At 52.4% G+C, this 27411-nt stretch overlaps 2 protein-coding genes and 1 long non-coding RNA gene across 3 annotated transcripts; 2 read left to right on the plus strand and 1 right to left on the minus strand.

The window, feature by feature from the left end:
* Positions 1-4511: 4511 nt before the first annotated feature.
* On the minus strand, positions 4512-22755 carry DUOX2 (dual oxidase 2). The gene is made up of 34 exons (XM_049613556.1): positions 22643-22755; positions 22300-22389; positions 21879-22043; positions 21154-21341; positions 20768-20969; positions 20471-20637; positions 20018-20078; positions 19772-19868; positions 19253-19343; positions 18624-18726; positions 17941-18104; positions 17167-17342; positions 16831-16949; positions 16352-16489; positions 16020-16133; positions 15625-15827; positions 15130-15315; positions 13975-14200; positions 13802-13895; positions 11962-12153; positions 11689-11693; positions 11123-11192; positions 10622-10705; positions 9894-10072; positions 9520-9750; positions 9242-9341; positions 8501-8550; positions 8111-8238; positions 7725-7878; positions 6083-6315; positions 5701-5859; positions 5225-5380; positions 4988-5116; positions 4512-4673 (listed from the first exon to the last, which is right to left on the minus strand). Exons 1-34 carry the CDS (start codon positions 22710-22712, stop codon positions 4551-4553), a joined length of 4647 nt encoding a protein of 1548 aa, XP_049469513.1. The 5' UTR covers positions 22713-22755; the 3' UTR covers positions 4512-4550.
* On the plus strand, positions 9494-11724 carry LOC125909966 (uncharacterized). Its single transcript, XR_007453811.1, has 3 exons — positions 9494-9579; positions 10749-10853; positions 11078-11724. It is a non-coding gene; the product is annotated as an uncharacterized LOC125909966 (long non-coding RNA).
* Positions 22756-23589: 834 nt separating the features above from the next.
* On the plus strand, positions 23590-27284 carry DUOXA2 (dual oxidase maturation factor 2). The gene is made up of 6 exons (XM_049613557.1): positions 23590-24031; positions 25167-25224; positions 25506-25640; positions 25894-26107; positions 26413-26627; positions 26986-27284. Exons 1-6 carry the CDS (start codon positions 23885-23887, stop codon positions 27177-27179), a joined length of 963 nt encoding a protein of 320 aa, XP_049469514.1. The 5' UTR covers positions 23590-23884; the 3' UTR covers positions 27180-27284.
* Positions 27285-27411: the final 127 nt, after the last annotated feature.

Below are 27411 nucleotides of genomic sequence, written 5' to 3' on the forward strand. Positions count from 1 at the left end.
CTCTAGTTTGGAAAGGAGAGGTGAGTTAAGATGAGGCAGATAAATACTTTGAGCAGTCTTTAAAAAGGAATAAGTCAGGCACTGATGGGCCAGATTTGGGAATAAGCTAAGGTCGAGACTTAAGGGACTAGAGTTTAGGATTAATAACTGGTTGTGCACCTGGTGAGGAGCAGGAGGGCTGGAGGCCCAATTAGCATGATGCTGTTAATAAATAGGTAGATTAGGGGCACCTGGGTGGCTCAGTCGGTTAAGCGTCTGACTTCAGCTCAGGTCATGATCTTACAGTTCATGAGTTCGAGCCCTGCGGCGGGCTCTGTGCTGACAGCTCGGAGCCTGGAGCCTGCTTCACATTCTGTGTCTTCCTCTCTCTCTGCCCCTTCCCTGCTCATGCTCTGTCTCTCTCTGTCTCAAAAATAAATAAACATTAAAAAAATAAATAATAAATAAATAGGTAGATTAATAATCACCACCTATTGCAAATATATTTTCTCATATTATAGTGCAATCCCTGATCTACTTTCCTTCCTTCCCTCCCACCTTCCTTCCTTCCTTCCTCCTTTCTTCCTTTTCTTTTTTTTCTTTTTAATACAAGTTCCTGACTTAACTTTTGATTGCTCAGGCATTAAAAAATGGTCAAAGGACCAAAGAAGACCTACAGAAGATCAATAGGTACATGAAAAGCTGCTCAATATCACTAGCCATTAAGGAAAAGCAAACTAAAACCTCACGCCTGTTAGAATGACCATCATCAAAAAGATAAGAGATAGTAAATGCTGGCATGACTGTGGAGAAAGGGAGCCCTTGTGCACCGTTGGTGGGATTGTAATTTGGTGCGGCTACTGTGGAAAACAGTATGGAAGATCCTCAAAAAATTAAACACAGAACTACCATATGATCCAGCTATTCCACTTCTGGGAATATATCTAAAGGAAACAAAAACACTAACATGAAAACGTATCTGTTGGGTGCCTGGGTGGCTCAGTGGGTTAAGCATCCGACTTCGGCTCAGGTCATGATCTCATAGTTTGTGGGTTCGAGCCCCATGTTAGACTCTGTACTGGCAGCTCCAAGCCTGGAGCCTGCTTGGGATTCTGTGTCTCTCTCTGCCCCTCCCTGGCTTGTGCTCTATCTCAAAAAAAAAAAAAATGTTAAAAAAAATTAAATATATATATATATATATATATATAGCATCTGCACTTTCATGTTCATAGAAGCATTATTTACATTAGCCAAGACATAAAAACAACACAAGTGTCTATCAATGGATAAGTGGATAAAGAAGTTGTGCTATGTGTGTGTGTATATATATATATATATATGTATGTATATATATATATATATATAATATTATGCAGTCATAAAAAATGAGGAAATCCTACCATTTGTGATAATAACATGAATGGATCTTGAAGGCATTATGCCAAGTGAAGTAAGTCGCACAGAGAAAGAAAAGTACTGTATGATTTCACCTACATATGGAATACCAAAAAAAGCAAACTCATAGAAAAAGAGATCAGACATGTGATTAAAAGAGGTGGGGGTGGGGAGGGAGAATTGGAGGAAGGTGGTCAAAAGGTACAAACTTCCAGTTATAAGATGAGTCAGTACTAGGGATATAAGGTACAACATGACTGTAGCTAACACTGATGAATGATCTATAGGAAAGATGTGAAGAGAGTAAATCCTAAGAGTTTGCATCACCAGAAGAAAAAAAATTATTTTTTCTTTTCTTCTTTTCTTTTTATCATAGTCATACGAGGTGCTGAATGTTAGGCTGAAGCTATTGTGGTAATTGCTTCACAATATATGTAAATCAAACCATTATGCTATACTCCTTAAACTTATACAGTAATATGTGCTAATTATTTCTCAATAAATAAGGGGGAAAAAAGAGGCACTTACTTAAAAATGGCTATCTGGAATAAACACGTTGCCAGACACATGACTAGATAAAGAGTCAGGCTGCACTGCACCCCATCCCCTCACCACTCTAGGCTCCATGGTTTTAGAAATCTTGGTTGATTTTGTTTGGTAACTAACCATTTGAGCTGCTTGTTTCCTGTCTTCCTGTATTCTCAATTCCCACTGTTATGGTTTTTTTTAAATATTTTATTTGTAAGTAATCTCTATACCTAACATGGGTCTCAAACTCACAACCCTGAGATCAAGGGTCACATACTCCACCCACCAACCCACCCAGGCAGGCACCCTCTCCACTCTTATATTTTAAACTCACCAATAAAGAGTGAGCCTGAAAAACCCTAAGCACCCATCCTCTACCTCAATAGAAGCAGAAGCCTAAGCCTGAGCCATGACCTCATTGTGTGGCCCCAGGTACACCATATAATTTTCACCACTTATAAGTAATAAACCTCATATCTTTCAAAGTCTCCTGATGGATTGCTGAGGGTGTCTTACAATCATAAGAAAAACCCACAAGGGCTGGTCCAGCTACAGCACTGATTATCAGTAGGCTGAGACTGGCACACAACACATACATTTTCTCATCTGTATCACTTTCTGGGCTATTATTGCTATCTGACTTCCTAATACCCATATAGAGGGTGGTATACATGAGGAAGTAGGCTCAGAGAAGTTAAGGGATTTTCCTCTGTAACTACTTAGGAGTAAAGTTGGCACCAGAATCCAGGTCTCTGATCCAGCATTCTTCCAGTTCTGTCAGAGATTCCTTCAATATAGAGGGTTGGGAGCCAAAGGCATTTGGCTTGTCAGAAGAGGTTGGGTAGGACCAATGAGAAGATGAGCCTGGGGCAGGGATGTGGAGATGGGCAGAAACTCTCCCTGCCACAGGTCTTATTGGCTAGAGAACTCTGTGATTCAGCAATTCCACCCTAAATATATACCCAAGAGGAATGAGTACATTATGTCCAGATATATACCCAAAAGGAATGAGGGCATTACAAAGTGCATGAACAAAGACAAGTGCAAGAATGTTCATTGAAGATTTATTCAGAATTATCAAAAACTAGAAACAACCCAATGTGCATCAATAGGAGAATGGATAAACATTTGGGACATCTCTACAGTGAAATACAACTCAGCAATAAAAATGAATAAACTACTGATACATAAAACAACATGGACGAATCACAATGACATTGTGCTGAAAGAAGCCAGTTTCCAAAGGGTACCTTCAGTATGACCAAAACTAATCTGGAGTAACAGAAATCACACCAGTGATTGCTTCTACTGGTTGGGGGAGACTGACTGGAAGGGGTACAAAGGAAGTTTCTGAGGTGGTTGAAATGTTCTCTATCTTGACGTGGTTAGTGTTAACACATGTATGTATAACTTGGAAGATTTATACACCTTGCCATATGAAAATTATACTTAAATTTTATTTTATTTTATTTTAATTTTTAAAATGTTTTTATTTATTTTTGAGACAGAGAGAGACGGAGCATGAGCAGGGGAGGGGCAGGGAGAGAGGGAGACACAGAATCCAAAACAGGCTCCAGGCTCTGAGCTGTCAGCACAGAGCCCCATGCAGGGCTCGAACTCACAGACTGTGAGATCATAACCTGAGCTGAAGTCAGACGCTTAACCGACTGAGCCACCCAGGCACCCCTGAAAATTATACTTAAATTTTAAAAAATAATTTAAGCTCAGCTTTTTAGGAAACAGTCAGTTGCAGGAGGAAAAGGAAGTGTCTTATAGAGCCTAGTATGGAGGTGACATCCCAGGTTGCCTCCTATGTAAGGTGACCAGCTTTGTCTGATTTACCTGGGATTGAGGGCTTTCCTGTGACAAGAGGCTATCACTGGTAAAACTGGGAGAGTCCTGGGCAAACCATGACAGCTGGTCACCCCACTCTTGTGGAAGTGGGGAACTGGGTGGGAGCTCTGGATGTCTGGCAGACAGGTTGGATTCCCTTGGTCTCAGAGCCCAGGTGCTGCTCCACAGGCTCAGAGAAGGGCCATGGAAAAGTCATAGCAGCAGGCATTGCTGGTTGACAGCAGGAACATCAGGACTAGGGAGGCATCTTTGTTCCCTGGTTATTATTCAGTGTTCCTGACCCTTTAGGAGCAAGAAGGGGTCGGGAGTGGAACTGGAGGAGCAAGACCCCAGAGACTGAATAGAGACAGTTTGATTATCCAGATTCTAAGCATCGTGGCTTCTATGAACTGGGCTCTGAGGAGATTTTCACTTAGCCCTCTCTTCACCTTAGTTATCCCCACTCCATCATCCCTCAAATGCCTAAGCCAAGAAAATACCAAAGCAGTACATTGATTTTGTGCAAGGAAAATAGAGACATGGGACCTATCAGAGGCAAATGCTATTGTATCTCTTCACCTCTACAGATGTCACAGGGCAGAGGCTGTCCCCACTCTCCTTTGTTTGCCATAACCTGCTGTTGCTTGAGCTGGAGGGGTCTTCTCTACCTTGTCAGAGAATAGGACAGATGGGGACATGGAGGAGGAACTCTTCCAGCTTTCTAGCTGAGGCCCAAAGTGGATTCTAACAGAGAAACTGCTGGCAGGGCTGGTCCACAGAGGGGGAAACAGGAACCAGGAAGTTCTAAGAGGTTCTCAGAAGTTCTCATAGTGATGCATGAAGTGGGCCTGGTCCTGCCTGTTGATGAGCTGACAGGCCTTCTCTACATTCTTGGTCATTCCTGGAGGGCCACAGCTGAACACTCCAATCTTCCGTACCTGTCAAGTGTGTTGCAGGGAGTGATTGCATAGAGGAGAGGCCTGCAGGCTTAAGATTATCACCCCTTGGGAGGAAGCTGCTTCTCAAGCCTGCTGGAATGACTAAAGCATTGACCTCTGGCTCTGAGGAGGAGGCTTGAGCTAGGGGCAGTCGGGGGTAGGGAGGGTTTGAGGCCTTCCTCCAACACCTGACCCCATCCTAGAGCTAGCATGGGATGGTTCTCCACTCAGATTATAGCTGTAGGGTGCTTAAAGTCCAGGATATCCTGGCAGGGGAAGGCCAGGGTTTCAGGACAGGTGGGGGTGGGGCTGACCTGTGGGTGGACCTCCTGCAGGGATTTGAAGAAGAGCTCGAAGGGGGGGCGGCCAAAGTGTGTGATGGAACGCAGGCCTGTGAACAGACTCCGGTTCAGCACCTTCTGGAAGTGTCGCTCACAGATGTACTGGGAGAGGGAGTAGAGGAGGAATGTCACAGTCAGACAGAGCCAGGGTCAGCTCTTAGTCTAGATGGTGGCCCAGATACCTACCCTGCCTGACCGGCCCTGACATACCAGCATGGTGGTCCTGAGGTCAAACTTCTCAGCCAGCTGGGTGATGTAGATGTGCACGGACACCAGGTCCTGGCAGTCATTCTCCTCCACCTCCCGGATGATGTCAGCCAGCCACTCAAACTGCCGCTGGGTCCGTGTCACCCAGATGAAGTAGATCTGGGGACACATTGCTGGAGCTCAAGACTCAGCTCAGCTCAAGTTTCATCCACTCCAGATGCCTTCACCTGAGAGGCTGGAAAGCCTCAGACCACCCATAGACTCCGAATCTCTGGCAGCCCCACAAGCCTGATCTAAGTCTTTTAACCAGCAGACCCCAGCAGAGGTCCTGCTGTCTATACGTCCTACCCTCCCTCAAATGTTGGGCATGTGGACAGCTGTGTATGAATAGCCCCTGCAGACTCAGTGCCTAGGGGCCAGGGGCTTTTACTCATATTGCTCTGCTGTGATGTGGGGACACAATCAGGCAGTCCACTCACCTTTTTACAGAGCATTTGGCTGCCCAACGATGACTTGAAGACCAGATCTTTGAGGATTGAGGCAAAGGGGGTGACCCCAATGCCCCCTCCCACCAGCACGGACACCTCAAATTTATGCCACTCCTGGTGGCCCTCTCCAAATGGCCCATCGAGGTACAGCTGCCAACCAAAGAGGGAGAGGAGATGAGCTTGGTCTGGCCCCAGATCTGAGGTTAGAAATGGGTATAGGACAGGGAGAAGAGGGCCACAGGAACAACAGAGCCTCTTCTCAGGCACCCCAGCCTGGCCTTGTGCTGGCTGGAGCTTCTAGTCTCAGGGTAGGGGAGAGTGGGGACCCTTTGCCAATGCTGGAGACCAAAAAGTGGTTCCTGGTGGCAGGCACCTTTGGGTATCTGGAACAGCCGTCGCCCATTGGAGGTGAGTAGATCTCCCTGAGGCGAGTGGTCCAGGGCCCTGCTGCCCGGATGTGAAGGCTGAGCGTGTCCTCATGGGGCGCAGAAGTCAGTGTAAATGGGTGGTACTCGTTGGTCCCCAGAGTCAGACAGGCAATCCGCACCCACTGTCCTGACTTGTACTCAAAGCCTTGGGGCCGTTGGAATTGCAGGTGAGTCACTCCTGGGAGTCATGGGCAGGCAAGGGCAGGGATCAGAAGGCTTGCTTCCAGTACCCGAGGACTGGCAGATACCCCAGATACCTTGTCTACTCCACACATATGGTCTGAACAAGTGGAGCTCCTGGAAGTAGGAGTCAGAGGGTCCCCTTCTCTCTTTCCTGGGTAACCCAAGAATGAGATTTCTCTGCTCCTTGTTCCAGCTACTCTCCTCTCCACTCCTTATTCCCGTGAAACATCCAGGCCCCTATGCTACTATCCTGAATATCAGCCTACAGGTCAGAGGACCTGTTTCCCCAGGGACCATCTCACAGTTTACCAAACCTCCACCATTTGAGAATTACCTTTGGATAGGCCATTTCTGCGCATCTCTGCACTACTGTTTATCTAATGTTTTTCTTCATATTGACTTAATTTTTCAATATGATTTACCTTGACAAACTTCAGATCACTCAGACAGGTGGAAAACCAGTGTCATGTATTGTAAATAGAAGGCACCGTATTTTATCAAATTTTAGCTGAATACTGTGTGGTGTGCCAGACCACAGCTGAGCCTCAGGCCTGTTCTTTCTTCGTTAAAAAAAAAAAAAAAAAAAAGTTGATTTGCAAGTACTGGAAAGTGCAAAAAGCATACTAATAACATGCTGAGGTTTTTGTCCTTAAGTAATCTCAATGGACATAAAGTTGAAATGAGATTAATTTTCTTACTATGTTAATCCTGAAGATTAGATGGTCCCACAACACCTAAAACCATCTTCTGCCAGCCTCTACAGTGGTGTGAATCCTCACTTTAGCCAACATAAACTCTCAAAAATTAACTCTCAGGGGCAACTGGATAGCTCAGTTGGTTAGGTGTCTGACTCTTGGTTTCAGTTTATGTCATGATCTCGTGGTTCGTGGGTTCAAGCCCTGCACTGTCAGTGAGGAGCCTGCTTGGGATTCTCTCTCTCTCCCTTTCTCTCTGCCCCTCCCCTGCTCATGCTTTCTCTCTCTCTAAATAAATAAACTCTAAAAAAAACACAAAAAAACAAAAAACAAAAAACAACTAAAAAATAATAGACTCTTGAAATCTGGGCCAATTGCCCATTTCTGAAGGGGGGTTATTCTAGGAGGAGGGGGTGGGAGGGGTATAGATGGTTCCCTGGGGAGCACCCAGACCACACACAAGGGGGTCTGTGTTGTCCTTAAATGCCTTTCAGCTGCCTCTTCTCATGGTCACTTCTCATTGTTTGCAAGTCCTCCTGGGGGCAACACAGCCCTTTCTGGGGCTCCATTTGTATCAGGAAAGCTGCAGGGGTCCCTGACAGATTATTAAAAGGCCTGATGGGGGTCTGGAGGCCTGTGGAGCTATCTCCACATGTCCCATGAGCCGACTTCCAATGCCCCCCACCTGGGGTCATGTTGGGCCTGGTACCTGAAGGCAGCAGCTCCGCCTTCACCACGCTGATCTCCACCTTCTTCCGGCTCAGGCTCACCAGCTTGTCCCCCCCATAGATTAGTGCTGGGACCAGGAAGTAGATGTGGAAACGGGGCAGCTGGATCAGGCCGAAGCTGCCGTGGATGATGAGCTGGAGACGTGGCCAGTTAGTACAGCTCAGGCCCAGCCGGGCCCCTCCCTGCACCCTCCCTTGCCCAGACACTTCTTGCCCGGACCCTGGGCCTGGGCTGGGTAGATAAAGCCACCATAGACTTCAGAGGCTGGGGTCTCTGCTCTCAGGTCCAATTAAGCCTGCTCCCTACCCCCATTATGAGTGCTCATCCCTGCCCCCGTGGACTGGCCCTGCTCAGAGAATCCCTCACCAACACATAGAGCAGGATGTAGAGGTGGTGGGTCAGCCAGAAGCCCCGGAAGCTACGGCGCCGGAAGTGGTGGGAGGCGAACACATACATGATGGCCAGGACCACGAGCAGGAGCACCCCTGTCATGCCTGGGGGCAGCAGGGACAGGGTCAGAGAATACTTTTGGGACCTCAGCATGGGCTGAGAATATGACAGTGATCCCCCAGTCTACCCTCCTTCTCTGATCTCCCTGGCCCCCAGAACAGCTTGTCTGCCGGGGCTGCAGCTGAGGCTTGTCCTGGAGACTAGAAAGGGAACCACGACCACTAGACAAGTATGTATTCATGGAAGGATGAAGACAGAGGTCCTCAGATAGAACCCCCAGGCCCCACATACACCCCTACTCCCTACCTGGGACTGTCTCGAAGAACCACCAGTAGAACTTTTGGGGAAGCTGGGACCTGTAGGGCAAAGGTATATGAGCTTCTAGCTGGGGCAGGATTGGCTTCCCCACTGTCACAATGTGATTCTGCTTCTGCTGGCCCTGACTGCTGAGGTTACTGGGCCTCCACTCAGATGGCCAGGGATCATCCAAGGAACATGGCACCCAGCCACCCACAGTTCCACCCTCTGCTTTCTTGGCAATTCTTCCTTCTGCATTATCTTGAACTCTCTTACTGCTATTTGCTTCCTTGGGTGCTCGGTTCACATTCTGTAAGCTCCATGTGGGCAAGGGTGTGGTTCTGCTCATTGCTCTAATCCCTATGCTCAAACAATGCTAGGCTTGTAGTAAATACTCAACAAGTATTTGCTGAATGACTGCATGAATCTAGTATGCCTATTCTCTGGCACCTGGATGGTCATGTATGATGTACTCCATGAATGTTTGCCCAGTGAATGAATGGTAGGCTAAGATTCCAAGTTCTGTGTTAGGTACATGTGGGAAACAGTCTCTAATTCATCTCCCAAACATCTTGCCTGGCTAATCATGGCCACTTCCTTCCAGGGCAAGGAAGTCACCTCTCAGCATCCCCAGCAGGCTCTTCACTCTCATTCAGTGAGAGTGGAGTATTGAGGGCCATCTATGTCTTTTCCATTATACCCTTTGGCCTGCTCCAAATGTCCCATGGGGGAACCCTCCCCAGAACTGACCCATCATTCACAAAGACGTTGGGAAAGACACAGGCCAGCAGGCTGAGGGGGCTGACTGAGAAGATGAAGACATTGACTGCATGGCCAGCACTGTGCAAAACTGAAAGAGACTCTGTTAGAGATGCCACCCAGGGCCGACTCTACCTCCCACCCTGAGGAACAGAGGAGGCACAGGGAGGAGAGACGGGAGTCTACGTAGCTCCAATCTCCTCACTCTTCCCCCCACATCTAGAGCCAGGGGAATGCAACAATGGGGAGGATGCCCAGGAGGCACTGACTGGCTAGGACAACGGCAGCCATGGCGATCCAGCGATGGAAGTCCACGGCGGCGTCAAAGGGTATGTAGCGGTTGAGGAAGGTCTCGCGCAGGAAGGTGATGAGGTTGCGGCACATGGTGAGCAGGATGTAGGAGAACATGAAGGAGATGCTGGCGGCCGTGCCCCGGGACAGGATGATGCCCACAAAGGTGGTCTGTGCGATGCCCGAGGGTGGTGAGGCAAAGGCATAATCTGGAGAGGGGGTGTGGGTGGATCAGCATGGCACAGAGGCTGGGGTCCCTGGCCTGGGTCAGAACGCCTGGGCTCCAGTGGGAAGAGCAGCCAGAAGGCTCTCTACATGCCCCTTCCCACCGCCCACAAGCTGGAACTCTTACAGTAGGCACGCTCTGCAAACAGGCCAGCACAGATGGCAGAGAAGACCGCCACGCACATGATGTGCCGCAGGTAGTTCTCCACAAAGCGCTTGTACTGTCGCAGCTTCTGGGCCAGGGGGCCCCGCTGCATCTTCTCCTTCAGTGCCTCCGTGTACAGCCGGGGAGGGGGCACCACTGTCCTGCAGCAACGGGAGGCAGCTGGCCGTGAGACCAGGGCACCCTGACCTCCCCTAAATGCCACCCCATGAAGGAGACCTGATAACCTGGCAGGGGTCAGGATGGGCCAGAACAGATGAAGGAAACAGCATTTGGGGAGTAGACTCCTACCCGCCCCCAACTTTCAGCACTCATCTTTATTTGCTCCATCCACCCGCTCTTCTGTCTTCCCCCTACTCCACCTCATCTTCCTCCTGTGTGTTCTGTCCTTCCCTCTTGGTGCTCCCTGAACGGGCCTCACTGATGTGCCCAAAGCAGGCAGGAGCCAGGAGAGCCCTTACTGCCATCTTGGTATTGCATCTGAGTGCTAGGCCCCTTGCCTGAAGGTTAGGGTGCAGAGGTTGGAAGATGTTGAAGAATTATTTGACCTTATGGCCCACCAATCAGGTTACAGACACATAGAACGAGACACAGGATGGTCCCTTGTGTGTCCAGGAAGGGTGGGCAGGGCCCAGAGACTCCAAGACTTCTCCCCATGTTTCCTTGGGCCCGGGGGTCTAGAAAGTACTTACTTTTTGCCAAACCTCTTCTTCAGCACCGGACCTCCCAGCTCTGGGGCTTCTGAGGCAGGGAGCCCTAGTTCCTGAGAGCAGGATCTGAGAAAGGAAAAATGGGCTCATTCTCCCCTTGTCTTTGCAGCCAGGAGAAGAATCACCAGGTCAGAACTTCAGAGGATGGGGATGAATCCTGGAACCCACCCCTGCCCACAGAACCTGCCCATAAAACTGGTCAGAGAGAAGCCAGGTAGGAGAGGCAAGGCAGAATGAATATGATGCGGTCATCTGTCTTACAGAAGGATTCTGTCTTGAAGTGTCAGGGAGAGAGCTAGGATCCTGAGCCACATGGCATGAGGGAAGCAGCTGGAATTTGGGCCAGGATCAATTATGCACTAAGAGCTACTTTCAGAGGAAAAATATCTGGTCCCAGGAACTGATTCAGCCAGCCCTACTTCCTTCATTTCTCTTCAGGGGACCTGGACAAGGGGACCTGCCAATGCCCCCATTCCTGCTCACCGTTCCCCAGGAGTCCGAGTGATGAATGAGACTCGACAGCTGATGTTTGGTTTAAAGATGTCTCCAACACCTGGAGAGAAGAACAAGAGTCTGGACAGGCTTCCCCACAAGGGTAGAAGAATGGTAGACTGCCCCCCTCTCTTCTCCAGGAAGGCTGCCACAGCACTTGCCAGTGACTTTGCCATGTTCTCATCTCTTGTTCCAGCCTTGTTCCCCTCACTGCCCACAATGGGCACCCATTGCAAACAAGGGGGTAGCTTGGTATAATTAGAAAACTGCAGGCAGATGCAATCCTGCATCCTTTGTATAAAGAAAATAACGCCTCTTCCTCTGACTAGCTACACCCCAGACCAATGTGCATGAGCTTAGTAAGTGGCATGTAGGCTGGATTTCAGACCACCCTTGACCTCTCAGTAGGCACGTTTGTGCAGTGCACATGTATGTGACACCCTTGACTACACGTGCCTGGCTCTATACTAGGCACAAAAGACTTGAAGAGAAATAAAACCTGACTCCTATCCACCAGTAGCTCTCATTTTGAAGACACGTCCCTCCCTGACTCCTACCATTTCTTTTTTTTTTTTTTTAATTTTTTAATGTTTATTTATTATTGAGAGAGAGAAAGAGAGAGAGAGAGAGAGAGAGAGAGAGAGAGAGAGAATGAATGGGGAGGAGTAGAGAGAGAGGGAGACACAGAATCCAAAGCAGGCTCCAGGCTCTGAGCTGTCAGCACAAAGCCAGACGTGGGGCTTGAACTCATGAACTGTGAGATCATAACCTGAGTGAAAGTCAACTGACTGAGCCACCCAGGTGCCCCCTACCATTTCTTACATACTCACGTACTTTCACCTCCACCTCTGACACAGAGCTGAGTGCGTTGGAGCTCGCTGTCATGGTCCCGCAGCATGAAGTGGAAATCCTCCCACGTCAGCTCCTCCTTATCCTGGAAGCCCGACTCCCGGTACATGGACTCCACCACCTCAGTCAGCTGGGCCTTGGACAGGCAGTTGTTGGAGATCTCGATGAAGGACCTGGGGGAGGAGGAGAGATACACCAGTCTGTCATCTGGCAAGGTCAGGTTCAGGCAGGTGCACGGTGGGGCGGGCCCCAGATTATCTAATGTGGTTACCAGTGACCCGGGAAATGGCATTGAGAAGGTGTTCATCCAGCCTGTAGTTGACATTAAGCTGGGTGGGGTGGCCACAGGTTTGAAATTGAAAGTGACCTTGACCAATTAGAGAAAGCAGCCCTCAAACAAGGGGGCATTGAAAGGTGGGATCAATGTCCATTTAGTGTAGGGACATGTCCAGATGACCATGGGCTTCTTGTGTGGCAGGGTCTCTGCTCACTCTCTTGTGTTAATGCATCCCACGCTGCCACTGGCCTCCCCCTTTCACAGTCCAGTGGGGGCACAGAAGCCTGGATGCCGGGGGAGGAGATGTAGCTACAATGGCTGCTGCTTCCTTGTGCCAACACCCCAGGGCACAGGCAGGATTGTCTCCACACCCGATCTCATAGCACCCAGAGTGGCCATACTCTTCTTAGGTTGTCCTTTGGGACAAAAACAAGCCAACCATGCATGTTTGTGTGAATCCAACAGAAAAAAAGACCTGTGTGTGCCTGGCACAGCAAGCCCATTAAAAAACACATCATCCAAGTGAGACTGGGCAAGATCTACAACTGAACATAGGAAGAGAAAGTGGATACTTGGCCCTGGTGGACAGGGACCCTCTCCAAGATCCCTAGAGCCTCACCCAGATCTGGGCCTGCAATAGCACACCCAGTGAGGGATGGACTGCAATCAGCTTCACCACAGCCTTTTAGAAGCCCATGTCCAGTTGTGGTGTCTGGGATGGAAGAGGGATGTGGAAGTTAGAGGGAATGCAGAAAGAAATGGAAAGGCTTAAGGTAGAAAAGGTAAAAGACTCTGCACTCTTTTATGCATTTGGTTTATTCATTTGCTCATTTATTCCATCTGATTCAGTTAAGTATGTATTGAATACCTGCTATGTGCCAATCACAGTGCAGAAGAGGTGGATTCAGTGAGAAACAAAAGAGAAGTAAGAACCCTGTCCTTATGGAGCTGAAGGGGACTTTCACTGTTACCAGAACAGTGTCTTTAGGAATAAGAAGTCTATGCACTCAAAGCTGGTCTTTGTCAGCACACCACAACCAAAAATAACTTGAGAAGCAAGAAGAAAGAAGGGTTGGAATACAGAGGAACTTTCCATGTTTCTTCTCCTGCATTTCCTAGTGATTAATACAGGAAAAGTGACCAAGGTCATTAATCTTCCATCCATTAATGCACGGCGCAAAGCACCAGTGTTAGGTATGGTGTAGAAGAGTTTACAAAGATCCAAAGGCATCCAAAAGGGATACTAGACTTTTGCTATTGGTCATACTGGCTTGGTGGTTGTTTGTTTGTTTGTTTGTTTGTTTGTTTGTTTTTAACTAGAGAGGGAGAATTTTCTAGCTCGTGTAGACAGTGCAGATAATAGACCCTCCTGGAGGCAGGGGCCTAGCCAGATAAACTTATGAAGCTGGATGCTCTGAGAATCTAGAATGCAGTATCCAGGCTTTCAAGATAGATGGCCACATAACCTCCTCACCTACCCTCCTCTGATTTGACTTTGTTTCAAACATCAGGGAGTCTCAGAACTGGAAGGGCCCACTCCATACCGCATCATGGTGAAGAATTCATCCTTGGAGAGGAAGCCATTTGCATCAAGGTCATACATGGTGAACATCAGGTGGGACTTGTCCTCTGGGGAGCCTGAGAAGAAAAAGAGGGATTCAGGTCACCTCTGTGCTGAAAGACTGCTGGTTCCTGAAGTGGTCCACTCTGCCCCTACCTTTCATGAAGACCACCAGGATGTCCAGAAACTCCCGGAAGGACAGGTAGCCATTGCCATCTTTGTCAGCAAGAGAGAACATGTACTCTACAAACATGTCCTGGGGCTTGAGGCCCAGGGACTCGGCAAACTCAGCTCTGCTCAGCTCACAAGTCAGGGCCTCCCGCACCTTCTGTGATGAGTCCAGGGGCAGGGTGCCTGCATCTGCCTTGTCGATGTCCAGCACCTGCACTCGGGCAGTAGCAGAGGGAAGGAGAGAAAAAGGTGAGGCCTGGGCTGAATGCAGTTCAGTGACCCTTCACATCTCCCAAAAGTCCAATTCAGAAATAGTGAGCCCTTGTAGCTCTCTTGATCCTTAGATATACTTCTGACCTGGGCCTCTGAGGCAGTGACTCAGATCTCTAGCAGCCAGCCCATTTTTTCCCTGGACTCAAGATCCAGGAGCTTTATATGTTAGGAATAGTGCTAGGTCTATAGGTGGGGGGTGGAAATGGGAGGGAACAAAGTTTGGGATTCAAAATGCGAAATGAGAGGCCCTATACTGGGGACAGAAATGAAGTAGACAGTGGTGGACAGGCAGGAAAAGGCTAGGGATATATTTATTCTCTTGTCAATTTAGACAGGGCTACCATGTGCCTGATTTGGTCTCCTGGAGGCAGGGGCCTGGCCAGATAAACAATCTTATGATTAGCTGGATTTGGTGGAGACTGCTGGGGATTTATATTTTTAACAAATTCCCAGGTTAGGTGGCGGCTGCTGGTCCAGACGCCACACTTTGAGAACCACTGATGTAGACTATCTCACTGAAGCCTCACAACAACCCAAGGTGATGGATCCTATTACTTTTATTTTATTTTATTTTATTTTATTTTATTTTATTTTATTCTATATTCCATATGGGGGATACCTGGGAATGCCAGTGGATCCTATTTTAATCACTGTTTTATAGATGAGGAAGTGGAGATACAGAGCAGAGATGATGTGACTGGCCTAAAGTCACACAGCTAGTGAGTGGCAATGCTAGGATTCAATCAACGCTGTCTCTCTCCAGCATACAGACCAGAAACTTAGTTTACCCCATGCAGGATCCTGTCCAGCCCAGCTTCCCTCCAACCCTGGGCCAGGTCCTGTCTCCAAAAGACACACTCATGGCACCTGGGCAAAGAGGTTCCTGAAGAAGATCTCCAGGATACGGGCCCGCTGCTGCTTGGTCACAGCCCTCCTGAACAGCTCATTCTCTTCCAACTCAGTCACGTCAAGGCCCAGAGTCCACTGCACACAGAAGCCCTGCAGATGCTGAACAAAGGTGCCCCGGTCCTCCTCAGAGTTAAACAGCAGCACCTGGGTGGGAGGAAGCCCATGTCAGTGCTTGGAGCTCCAGGTCTGGTTCAGCCCCCACTCAGAGGACCTTGAGTTGAGGGAAGATGAGAAAAGCTGCCTCCCAATGCATCCAGGCTGGAACCAAGTGAATGGCTCGAGCAGGTCAAAGGGAGGGTCACATGGAGTGTGGAGACAGCTGAAAGGAGAGCCTCTCCCCAGCACCATCTTCACAGGGGAGCTCTGTAGCTGAGGAGAGTGTGAACTAACAGGCCTCGCTCTGAGAAGGGAGATATAGGAGCATTCCAGGTAGGGGAGGCAGGCTGGCCATACCAGGTCATACTCCTTGGGGATCTTGAGCAGAAGGGTGTGGCGCCCGCGGTTGCTGGACAGGATGAGGTTGACCTTCTGTGTGGGCTGCAGCTGGACAGTGCGGAGCACAGACAGCCGCCTGTCTAGGACCTGTAGACGTCGGTCTGGGAGCAGCTGGATGGTGATGGGATAGCTCTTCTCCCTGGGGCCTGGCCACTCCATTGCTGGGGAAGGGACAATTGGGCAGAGACGTTCAGCACAGGTACCCAGGCCCCTGACCTCAAACCAATTCCACTCTACCAGTCTGAGCAGACACACCCAAAGCCTGGCTTTCTCCCCACATCTGCAATCTGCTTTTTCTCCCAGGGACCCCTATCTGGGCCCCATTTCCCTCTCTCCCTTCAGCCCCATCTCACCTGACACCCCATCTTTGGCTGCTTCTCTCTTCACACTCTCTTTGCCTTTCTTCTGTAGTCTCTTGCGCTCTCGGCCCCGGAAATGGGCCACGACCCCAGAGATAAGCAGACTCACTGAAAAGGATCAGAAAGAGCCAGTGGGGAGGGGAGCCTCTTGCCTGCAGCTTCACTGAGGGTCCTGTTGTTCCTCCCTTCACAAGGTCCCCTGAGCCTGGCCTTGACTGTAGCAAAGAGCTAGTCCCACAGACCAGCAGGTCATGAGGGGCAAGGACAGTCTGTGGGCAGGGGGGCAGCCAGGAGGAAAGCAGTGGGTGAGGGTGTGAAGAGTTCACCTAACGGAAGACAGCAGAGAGCCACAATGGTGATGCCAAAACCAGGACCACTGCCCTCGAAGTAGTCAATCACCGTCAGGGGCACACAGCGGGGCAAGCCTTCAGTTGTGAGCTGCCGAGGCTGAGGGCAGGGTGCACCTGAGGGAGAGGACACAAAAGACCTTAAAGTCTGAGGATCTCACTAGTTGGCCAGGCACCCTTCCCCTCTCTCCTGTAAAGGACAAGGTACCCTTCTCCTTACTAGGCCTACCTCTCTGGAGTTGGTTCCCCTCAAAAAGTCCCTTTCCATATCCTGTTCTCAGTACCTACCCCAGTTTGATCACAGAGTGCAGCCTGCAAACCAGTCCAGTACCTACTGGGGGAGGCAGCCTAAAGCAGGCTTCCCAGCAGCACACAGAAAATGCTGCCTGGCACCTGGTTCCCTGGACAGCACCAAGGGACTCGCCCCATCCTTGGTCCTTTCTCTGATTGCCACTCACCGTCATGCCAGATAAAGACATTGGGCTGCAGGGCACTGGCGTTCACATTGGTAACAGCCACTAGGACGTCCCAAAGAGTGGTGTTTCTGATTTCTGCAATTTCCTCTCTGGAGAACAGCCTAAGTTGGAGAAAGCCACGAATGGTTGGGATGAGAAAGGGCTGCCAGCCTCCAGCAATATTGGGCCCAGGAAGTCAGATGAGGAAAGAGACACAGAGGGGTTAAAGAGGAGGTGAGGCCAGCTGGGAATCCAGGGCCCGTGGGGCTGCTTACAGGCAGAGGCCCTGGGGCTCCAAGCCAAAGTGGCATCTGAGGCGGAAGTTCATGCAGGCCTTACCCATTCCTGGTGTTCTCAAACCAGTAGCGGTCACCATCCCGCAGCCGCACAAACTGGTCGAGGACGATGGCATTGAAGAGGGTCCCTGGGTCCCCGTGGCTCTCCAAGAACCCCCCAGGGAGCAGCTCCAGCAGGGAAAGGTCCTGGTTGTACAGGGCAGCTGTGGCCTCCAGCACCTGGGGCACCACAGGAGGTGAGGAATATGTGTGTGCATGTGTGTGTGCACATGTGTGTTGGGGAGGGCAGCCACTGTGGCTCCATTCTTAAACACAGGACTCCATCAGCTGCCTGGCTTGCTGCTCAGGCCTGAAGGAGCCTACTTTTCCTAGGCCATCCCCCTCAGGTGGTGGCAAGACAGGTGGGAGGACCCACGTGTCCCTGCCGATGGTGAAACCACTGCTAGGTGCCTGTGGGCCATATCCTGTGACCACCACCACCCAGGCTATCTGGCCCTAATAATTAGCAGTTTCAAGGTCACCCATTTCATAAGGAAGGATCCTGCAGGAATAGGACAATGGCACCCAATACAGAGATCACCCTGAGACCACCCTGTAGGAATGGTACAATGTAGTGGTGAGAAACATACTCTGGAATCAGATGACTGAGTTTAAATCCCATCTCTATGACTGACTTACCAACCATGTCATTGGTAAAATAAGGACAATGATAGTATCTACCCTATAACATTCTTGATGTAGATTAAATGAGTTACATGTGCACAGATCTTAAAACACGAAAGTTTTAGCTGCTATTGCCATCATTACTGTTTCTCACCTGGGGGTCCACATTGGGATTGATGTCACTCCAGTTCTTTGGGGTTTCCAACCCCAAAGCCTTCAGGGCTTGGGTATAGCTGGGCAACCCCATATCTCGGCCACGTTGGATGCTGCTGGCCACGTAGTCTGTGCGGGAGAACTTGCCAGGGCCAGGCCAATAATCTGAGAAGGAGAGAGAACCAGGCTATAGGCTGAATCCTCCTGACGCTTCTTTGCTCAGCAGTCTTGAATTAGGTTGTTGGCACTACCCACCCCCAGAACTCCCAACATTGCGACCATGTGTCCATATCAACCTTGCTTCCACGTAGGGTCAATGTGACCATGTACGATCAGGGGAAATTTTTCTGGCAAGAATCTTCCCCTGAGACTCAAGACTGTTCTAGTCACCAAATAGTAAAGTCCCTGTCCTTTACCTCCTTGGCCTCAAGACAGGACTGGAGAAAACTTTTGGAAACCTAAATACCAAGAGATTGTGGTGTCACCTCTCCCCCTACATACTCAGACATAGGTAATTTAGAGTAAATGCAACATTAAACCTTTTTTCTTCTAGTGGCTATTTACAGCATGTGTATCTGTGTTCCTGCATTGTAGGTACCCTAAGGTCTAACTGTTGATTAACCCAGAGGGGTCCCCAGGCTCTCAGGCTTCTGGACCCTTATCCCATCTAGCTCCCAAGCTTACCCCTCAGATCTTCAACCACTATCCTGTCTTCCATCTCTGAAATCTGGGAGGCCATTCCCAGCAGCAGGTGATTCACCGCCTGGGCACTGTTCAGATTGGTGTTCTGGAAATAGACAACAACACATTTAAAGTAGGCTCTTGGGCCTCTCCCCAAAGCCTGGTCCCTGTCACCCTGAACCACTGCAGCACCTCAGGACTAAGGGCCCTTGGCCAGTCCTAGACTCCTGAGCTATTGTCTCCAGATAATTTTCTTAAGTGTTTTTTTTCAAAGCTATAAGTATTTTTTTCAAAGTTATTTACTTAGAGAGAGAGAGAGAGAAGGGCAGAGAGAGAAGGAGGGATGGAGGAGAAAGAGAATCCCAAGCAGGCTCCACACTGTCAGCACAGAGCCTAATGGCCTCAACTCACGAATCCTGAGATCATGAACTGAGCTGAAATCAACAGTAGGACACTTAATCAACTGAGCCCCCCAGGCGCCCCACCAGATAATTTTCTGATCGTTCTCCCCTTCATCTCCTACTACCTGTAGAGGCAACACCTAAAAAAGCAACTTGAACGGTTGCTTTTCCCAGCCTGTGTGTCACGACTGACGCTGACCCACCTTCCCCTGACCCAGACCCCAGGCTGACCTCCCGAATCCAGTAGCTGTTGCAGACTCTGAGAGCTGGGGAGCTGCCAAGACCCTGGTTCAGGACCATCTGGAAATGACAGCTGGCATTTCTGAAATGGGGCATCAAGGATGGGATGAGAGCTCAGGGAAAAGCTGACATGGGGTTGAGTGGGCTGAGGGACTCAGAGGGGTCTGGCCAGGACGGAGGGCTGAACTTCTTTGAACACAGCAGAGATTTGGCAATGTGTGTGGATTGAAGGTATCAGTTGCTCTTTGTCCACATAGAGTGGTAAGGAAAGGAGTGAAGAGAATAACCCGACTGCTGGACAAGTCCTGCTCTCAGCAGCTAAAGTTCAGCCATTAGGAGGAGTTGTTAAGTTTGAAACTTCTATCCCAGGGTCCTATTTCAGGGTTCCAAACTCTGCTTCTCTTCCCCCATTACTGTGGAGTTGTATAAAAGGCCCCAGGCCCCCAAGGCTGTTGATTCTTCATCTCTACCAGTGTGCTATGCCTCCTCCACTGCCAGCCCCTCCCTCACCTCATGTAGACGCCAGGAGGCACCATGGTGGAGAAGAACTGCTCAGAGGCTGCCAGGAACTCTGGGGAGATGCTGGGGTCCAAGAAAGAACGGTACCCTGCCCAACAGGGGTAATAAGAGAAACAGGCTCCTTATCACATCCTTCCATCACATGCCCCTACCTGTCTTCTTTCTCCCACGGATCCTGACCCTCCCTTCTCCACCCCCACCCCCGCAGTCCAAGTGTCCCCCCCCCAACTCCTGTACCTGTATATTCTGGGGGTGTTGTCTGCAGGAAGCTGGGCAGCCACTCATACAGAGCGATGTTCTGAGAGACAAGAGAAGGCAAAAGGGAGGCAAGCGCTGGAGCAGCCGCCCTGGGAGGGATCCGAGCCCAAGGAAGGCTTCGGTGGGAGATGAGGGTCAGGCAGGGGCAGTCACGAGGGAGGCAACTCAAACAGGACAGGTGCGGAGGCCCGGCCCCCACAAGGAACCTGGGATGGCAGAGGAGGGCGGCTACATAAGAACGACAGCAAAGGCTCGAGGATCACAGCACTTTGCCTCCTCATCGTCTCCACGTCCACTCCGAGACGAGACGCTAGCCCCAGTTCTGGGGAGCAGCGTCCTCCTGCAAAAGGGCGTTTCCGGGGACTGCCCGTCGGAGGATGGAGGGCCCTGCGCAGCAGGCAGGGGCGGGGCGGGGAGGGGGTGCGGACTGACCTGGTAGGTGGCGATGACCCTCTTGCGCGCGTGCTGAAACAGCTCCTCGTCCCCCCACCGCGGGTGCTCGCGGGCCAGCCGCTGCGCCCACACGTTGTGGTAGCGGAACCACAGCAGGCCCAGCGCCTGCAGGAAGGGGTCGCGGTTCCCTCGCTCCGCCCCGAAGGCTGCACGCGACGCCGTGGGGCCGCAGGGGAAGAGACGCGCGGCGGTGTGACCACGGGGAGCGCAACCTCGGCGCCCCCCAGCCCGCCCCACCGCGCGCCCCGGCCGCCGCAGCCCACCCCGCGGCCTCACCATACAGCCCCCGGGGCCCGCGCTGTCCGGTGGCGGGGTCGGGCGGCGTCCACATGAGCAGGGGGCTTTGCGCGTTGCGGGGGAAGGCGGGGTCGGGCCCCGACGCCAGCTGCCCCCCGGAGAAGCTCCGCAGCGCGTCGCTCCAGGAGTGCGAGGAGCCATAGATGGCGCTGCCGTCCAGCCAGCCCGTCACCTCGTTGGTCTGCGGGGGCACCGGGAGGGTGAGCCCAGGGTGAGCCGCGGGCGGAGTAGCTGAGACGGGTAAGGGGGCGCCAGGGCCAGCCCAGCGTCGGGGGGGTGGGGGGGGGGGGGGGGGGGGGGGCGGAGCCTCTCCCGGCCCGGCCCTGCCAGGCCCCGCCCCCGCGACCCCGCCTGCCTCGTCTCACCAGGTCCCGGGGGTTACTGGGGCTCTGTCCGGTCTCGGGGTCCCAGCGGCTCCTCTGGAAGGGTAGGACCACGTCCCCGCGCTGGTCGGGGTCGAACACCGGGTCCCCGGGCGGGATGTGGATGTTGAGGAACTCGGCTGGGCAGCCAGGTGTCTCCACGCTCACCAGGTCGGACAGCACGTGGTAGCCTGTCCGCAATGGGGGCCAAACTGTTGAGAATCGCCACTCCCCATGGGCAGGGAGTTTCTCTTGGTTTCTCAAGAGTCAAAAGACATGTTGTAGTTTAAGCTCTGCCACCAGCTCCGGGTCTTTCTTCTAATTTTCAAGCGGGGACATAATACACTCTCCACGCACCTCATAACATTGGCGTAAGAATCCAAATAATAATTAAGATAAGGGCTCCCCCAAACCAACTCCCATCTCCCACCAGATCCTGCTTTCCCCTTTCTCTTTTGGAGGAAAGAGGATACAATCATATGAGTAGGAGAGCGGTGGCAGGGGACTAGCTCCTAAGGGCTTTAATGGAGGTCCAGTGATCCTCCTGGATTTGGAGTAACGGGTAAGAGAATGATGAGGGAAGCAGATATCCCTAAATCGACACTCCCAAAGCCCCCAAGATAAAGAACGCCTGGAACTGTTGCTTAGTGAGGAGGAGGAGATGGCTGGGAGTTGGGTCAGCCTCCAAGTGACTGGTCAACCCCGGTGTTCGCCCACTTTGCTCTCACCAAAGAAGACCCCCAGCACCGTGCGGTTGCGGCGGGAGGCCTGCCCGGCTGTGCCCCGCATGGCGGCGTCGCTGAGTCGGCGCGGGTTGGGCAGCAGCGGCTCCCCCAGAGCCTGATAAACACCATCCGCGTAATTGGCTGGTACCAGACGCTGCAGTCTGAAGCCTGTGGGAAGCAGGGAGCGGGGCTTTGTCAGGGCACTCCGTCCCCAACAAGGACATAAACCTCTCCCTACGCCTACCTCACTGACTAGACCCCTTTCCGCCAGGGTTTCCTGGGCCCAGGAGTGCATAGGAGTTCTCTGGGCAGACAGCCGGGTGGCTGGCGGCGCGCTCTCTCCTCTTGTCCGGGTCTCATCTCCCGGGGCCGGCCCTCCACTAGCCATCCTCCCCCTCATCCCTACCCGGACCACAGGACGTACCAGCTGCGCCGAGCTCGTGATGCCTCAGGTTGTTGAACCAGCCGTCATAGCGCTGCACTTCCCAGGACAGTGCAGGTGAGTCCTGGCCGCCTGTGAGGCAGAGTGGTTCCTCAGCGCTAGCCTTCCTGCGACCACTCCAGGACCCAGGGCCTCTGTCCCTGCTTCTCCCGCTCCCTGAGTGCCCCCAATCCTACCCAAGAGGCGACACTGCACGGCGTTGAAGGTGCGCCAGGAAGTTTCCCATCCTGCTGACCTGCGCTGCGATTTGACCGATCTTGCAGAGGTACTCCACCCGCAAGAGGTACTGGGCGACTTCGCTAAGCTAGGGGCACCGGATACTTACCCGCTGGATCCAGGGATGCAGTCAGTAGAGCTCCCAGGAGCACCACCGCCTTTGGCTTTGCCCAGAGCATGCTGACCCTGCCGCCTGGGAAGTGGGAGGTGATATGTGAGGGACAAGGAGTTAGTGTCCCTCATGTCTACAGCCCACACAGGGTGAGGAGGTGCCAGCTGTTTTCACTTCTGGAGCAAAGCTTTAAGGAGCATCACCAAGGACCCACATCCCACCTCTCTCTTTTCAGGACATCTAGTAGGCACTGATGCCAGTCGCCACTTTCCACCTGGTGGAAGAACTAACCCCAACCAAAGGAACACACAGGGCACTAGTCCTCTGGGGTTTGTCAGTCCCAGGCAGAACTTCACCTCCAGCCTTCCAGGGCTCCCCCCCTACCCCCCAGCCCAGCGCCCAGCTTCAAATCCTCATCCCCAACCGCTCAGTAACTGCTGGGAATCCCTGACCTGCAGCCGTTGATACTCTGCAGTGAGTGCCTGTGCAAGGACAGGAGGGATAGGAAGATCATGCCCTAAACCCCAGTCCAACTTCTGGTTTAGGGCCCCCATTTGGGGCAGAAGTCTTTTCCCTTGGAATCTTTGCTTCTTTGCTCTCCTCCCTGTCTCCACCTTCCCAACACAGCACGCCTCCCCTCCCAGTTCTGAAGATCCCAGCCTCCCCGATGGCACTCTCACCCTCTTCTCTGGATGGCACTCTCACCCTCTTCTCTGGATCCTCGAAGGCCAGCTGCCCTGGTGTCCACTCAGGTCAGACTAGAGCCAAGAGTGTGCATCTGGGCGGGAGGCTGGCCTTCTTGCTGTGGAGTCAGGGCTCTTCTCATTTGCATAGCAACCTCCGCCCCTTATTTGCAAGTTCTCTTCCCAATCGCACCAAGCTGCCAAGCCCTGACATCCGCCCAGCAAGCTGCTCAGGCTGCTATAAAAGGGGTCCAGATTCCACACCACTTCCAAACACAGAGCAAACCCGCAGAGCCTTGAACGTAACTGGTTACAACCAGTGAGAAATAATTCCTCTCTCCCACCTACCCAACCCTGCCCCAGCCAATCCAGAGCACTTGAAGGCAACCGGCGGCCACTGCACTTCCTTAGGGAAAGTCAGGAGCTCAGGCTTGACCATCCCATTGAGTCCTGTCCAAGAACGCAGGGGACCGGATAAAGATAAGTGGGACCCAGGCTCGGCTGCCAGGTACCTGCTATTCCCACTCCAGCAGACCCAGCTTGGCCGGGTTGCAGCATGACTCTGTGGAATGGTGAGCTGCCTTTCTACCCCCAGCCCCGGCATGCCCCTGGCATCAGCGTCCCACTGCTCATCGTCATTCTGGTGTTCCTGGCCTTGGCTGCCAGCTTCCTGCTCATCTTGCCTGGGATTCGTGGCCACTCGGTAAGGGGGTGCTAGATGCTACGGACTGGGGGCCTTGGGCAGCTGGTCTCTGGAAGACCTAGGACAGGTAATGTGGTTCCAAGTGCCTCCATGGATAGTCAGACTGAAACACTGAACCAGAGGAGCATAGGTGGAGCAGACAGAAGTCTGGGGCAGCAGGCACGCCTTTCCAAGAACCGGGGGAGGTTGAGGCCCTGTACAAAACAACCTGGAAACCGACCCCACTTAGATCATTCAGGAAGCTGATGCAGAGAGTGAGTGCCCAGTCCAGTAATCCTGGGGCTGATTCTAGTCTTCACATGCCGCTGGAATCTCCTTCCCTCAGACTGTGGCTGCACTCCAGTCTCAGCCTTAAGATGATGACTTAATGACTGGCAGACCAAGAGGACAGAAACCAGCAGCTGAGACTGCTGTGTTTCACTGGTGTGAAAGTCTCAGCAGCTGAGACTGCTGTGTTTCTGCTGCGTAGAGTTGCATACATATGAGTGCTCCCATCCTAAGGGCTCAGACACTCCCACCCAGGATTCGAAGTTATAACAGACTGGGTACTTTTCCTTGGACTCCTCCCCCCTCACTTCTCCTAGAACCTAAGTTGTTTTTCAAGTCTATGGGTTCCTAGCTTCCCTGAGTCTTGATCTGTGTTGGTTTCCTTGGGAAACTGGTGCACCTAGGAATATCTGAGAGGCTGCATTCCCACCTCGTCTACTTGGTGACAGGACCCTGGGGCCACCCTCTCCTAGAGTAGATGACCCCTGCCTGCCTACCACTTCTGGACTCACTGAGCCTCACCATAGTAGTGATTCAAGTAGCCAGAAGCCAGATAGCTGGTGGGTGAAGGTGGTGGGCCTGCACCAGACAGAAAGCCATGTTGCAGGGTGCACTGGGAAATGGGACTGGGGCAGCAGAAGTGCATTGCTAGAAAACTTCAGAAATGGCAATGGCTCAGAGGAAACTGTACAAAAAACCAAGACTGACTTCAGCTTCAAAGCATCAGGAATGGAACTGGGAAAAGGGTGTGGTGCAAGAGGGGACAGTTTCAGAGGCACTAAAGATCTAGGTGGCATGGGGTCAAGGGAGGTCTTGGGGACTCTAGCCGGGCAGTTACCAAGCCTGACCCAGGTACCTATTCCTGCAGCGCTGGTTTTGGCTGGTGAGAGTTCTTCTCAGTCTCTTCATAGGCGCAGAAATTGTGGGTGAGTGTGTGGTGCAGCAGGTGGGAAGAGGACCTGGGGTGAGGATGGAGGTGGGCAGAGGGCACCTGGGAAAATCGAGATTTGGGGTCGTGTCCTGCTCCCTCTTCCCATTCTTCAGCTTTCTAGTGCCCACTCTTACACCTTTACCATGTATACCACATTGGACCCCTAGACCCCCCTCATCTCTCTGCACTGCACCCTACCTGCCATCATCACCCTCCCCATGCCATCTCCCCAATTCTCTCTGTACCCCTCCCCACACACTGTGCCTCTCCCCACAGCCGTGCACTTCAGCGCACAGTGGTCAGTGGGTGGGGTGAACACCAACACATCCTACAAGGCCTTCAGCGCAGCACGAGTCAGAGCCCATGTTGGTCTGCACGTCGGCCTGGAGGGAATTAATATTACACTCACAGGTGAGGGGGCTGGGGCAAAGTGAATTCCTGGGTTGTCGGACTCCATGGTTGGGGGAGTGTGGCAGGGACAGCTGGAGGAAATCTCGGACCCCACAGGCTCAAATAGTGTTTATTCCTTTTGGAGCCGTGCTTTCCTCAACCGCTGCCAAACCGCTTTTTCTCACACCTCCACTTTCCTCTTCGTGTTTGCTTAGTTGCGGGGTCCCCTGCAGCGTGCGGCTCCGTGACTCCACCGCCCGCCCGCCCTCTGCAGGGACCCCAGTGCAGCAGCTGAACGAAACTATAGACTACAACGAGCGCTTCAACTGGCGCCTGGGCGAGAACTATGCCGAGGAGTACTCGGAGGCGCTTGAGAAGGGGCTGCCAGATCCAGTTCTCTACTTGGCCGAGAAGTTCACCCCGAGCAGCCCCTGCGGGCTCTACCGCCAGTACCGCCTGGCGGGGCACTATGCTTCGGCCACGCTGTGGTGAGCGCTGGAGGGAAGCACGCGTGACTGAGGGAGGGACTGTCGCGGTGGGGGCGTGTGAGCCAGCCCCACATAGCTGCTGGAGGTGCGAGTTTCCACCTCTCGGGTCAGAAAGAAAGTCACGGGGTCCTCCGCACAGACCTGGGAACCCAGAGAGACCAGGCAGAGGCTGCGAGCCGGCCCCTCCCCTGTAAGGCTCCCCTGTGCCTACGCCATCACAGTCCCGGCTTTCCTTCTGGGGTGGGGACGGAGGGGGAGCGAGGCTGGGGTAACCCCGCTCACAGCGCAGTGGGTCCCCTCCGCAGGGTGGCTTTCTGCTTCTGGCTCCTCTCCAACGGGCTGCTCTCCATGCCGGTTCCGCTCTACGGGGGCCTGGCGCTCCTGACCACCGGTGCCTTCACGCTCTTCTCTATCTTCGCCTTCGCCTCCATCTCCAGCGTGCAGCTCTGCCCGCTCCGTCTCGGCTCCGCCACTCTCACCACTCACTATGGCTCCGCCTTTTGGGTCACCCTGGCCACCGGTGAGGACTGAGGAGGCGGATTCCGGGAGGCTGGGGTGGGGACTGGATTTATACTGCTGTGTGCTTTACAATGGACAAAACGAGTTCACACATATTATCTAATCTCCTCTTAAGAGTTCCTAGAGGCAGGTGTGGTTATGCCCGTTTTGCACATGAGGGGAGAGGGTTCTGAGGGGTTCAGTATCTTGCTCCAGTTAGCACATGAAACTGTGTATCGTGTAATCCATATCAGAGGTGTTCCTGCCCTGTGTGTTGGGGGAGGAAATGCAAAAGGTAGCCCCCAGGAGATGGAGGGGGCAGGCCAGACTCTGGCCTGGAGCCCTGACTACCCTGTTTCCTTCCTTCTGCGCTGCCGCAGGCATCCTGTGCCTCCTGCTGGGAGTGGCGGTGGTGAGTCTCCACTACTCTTGGCCCAGCGCGCTTCGCACCTTCCTGGACCGAAGCGGCAAGGACTATGGTAGCCAGGCGAAAGGGAGCTCGCCTCTCATCCTGAACAACCCACTGCATAAGCAGTTTGGAGCCCTGGACTTAACGACCAATACTAACCTCTGAGGGGGACTCATCCTCAGACTGTTACCCCACCTCGGTTCCCAGCAAGCCAGGTAGCAATGCCGGCTGGGGCTGGGCCGGGATAGCCCAAAGAAAGTCACTGCTCGGGAAGGGGTGGGGGTGGGGGAGCCACTGGGGAAAAGCAGGTGGCCTCAGACGGGCTGCAACTCCTGCACCCAGGGAAAAGTCTCCCAGAGTGACCTGTAAATAAATATTTTTCCTTTTTTTTTTTTTT

Source organism: Panthera uncia (assembly GCF_023721935.1).
Source record: "Panthera uncia isolate 11264 chromosome B3 unlocalized genomic scaffold, Puncia_PCG_1.0 HiC_scaffold_1, whole genome shotgun sequence".
NCBI classification, from domain to species: domain Eukaryota; kingdom Metazoa; phylum Chordata; class Mammalia; order Carnivora; family Felidae; genus Panthera; species Panthera uncia.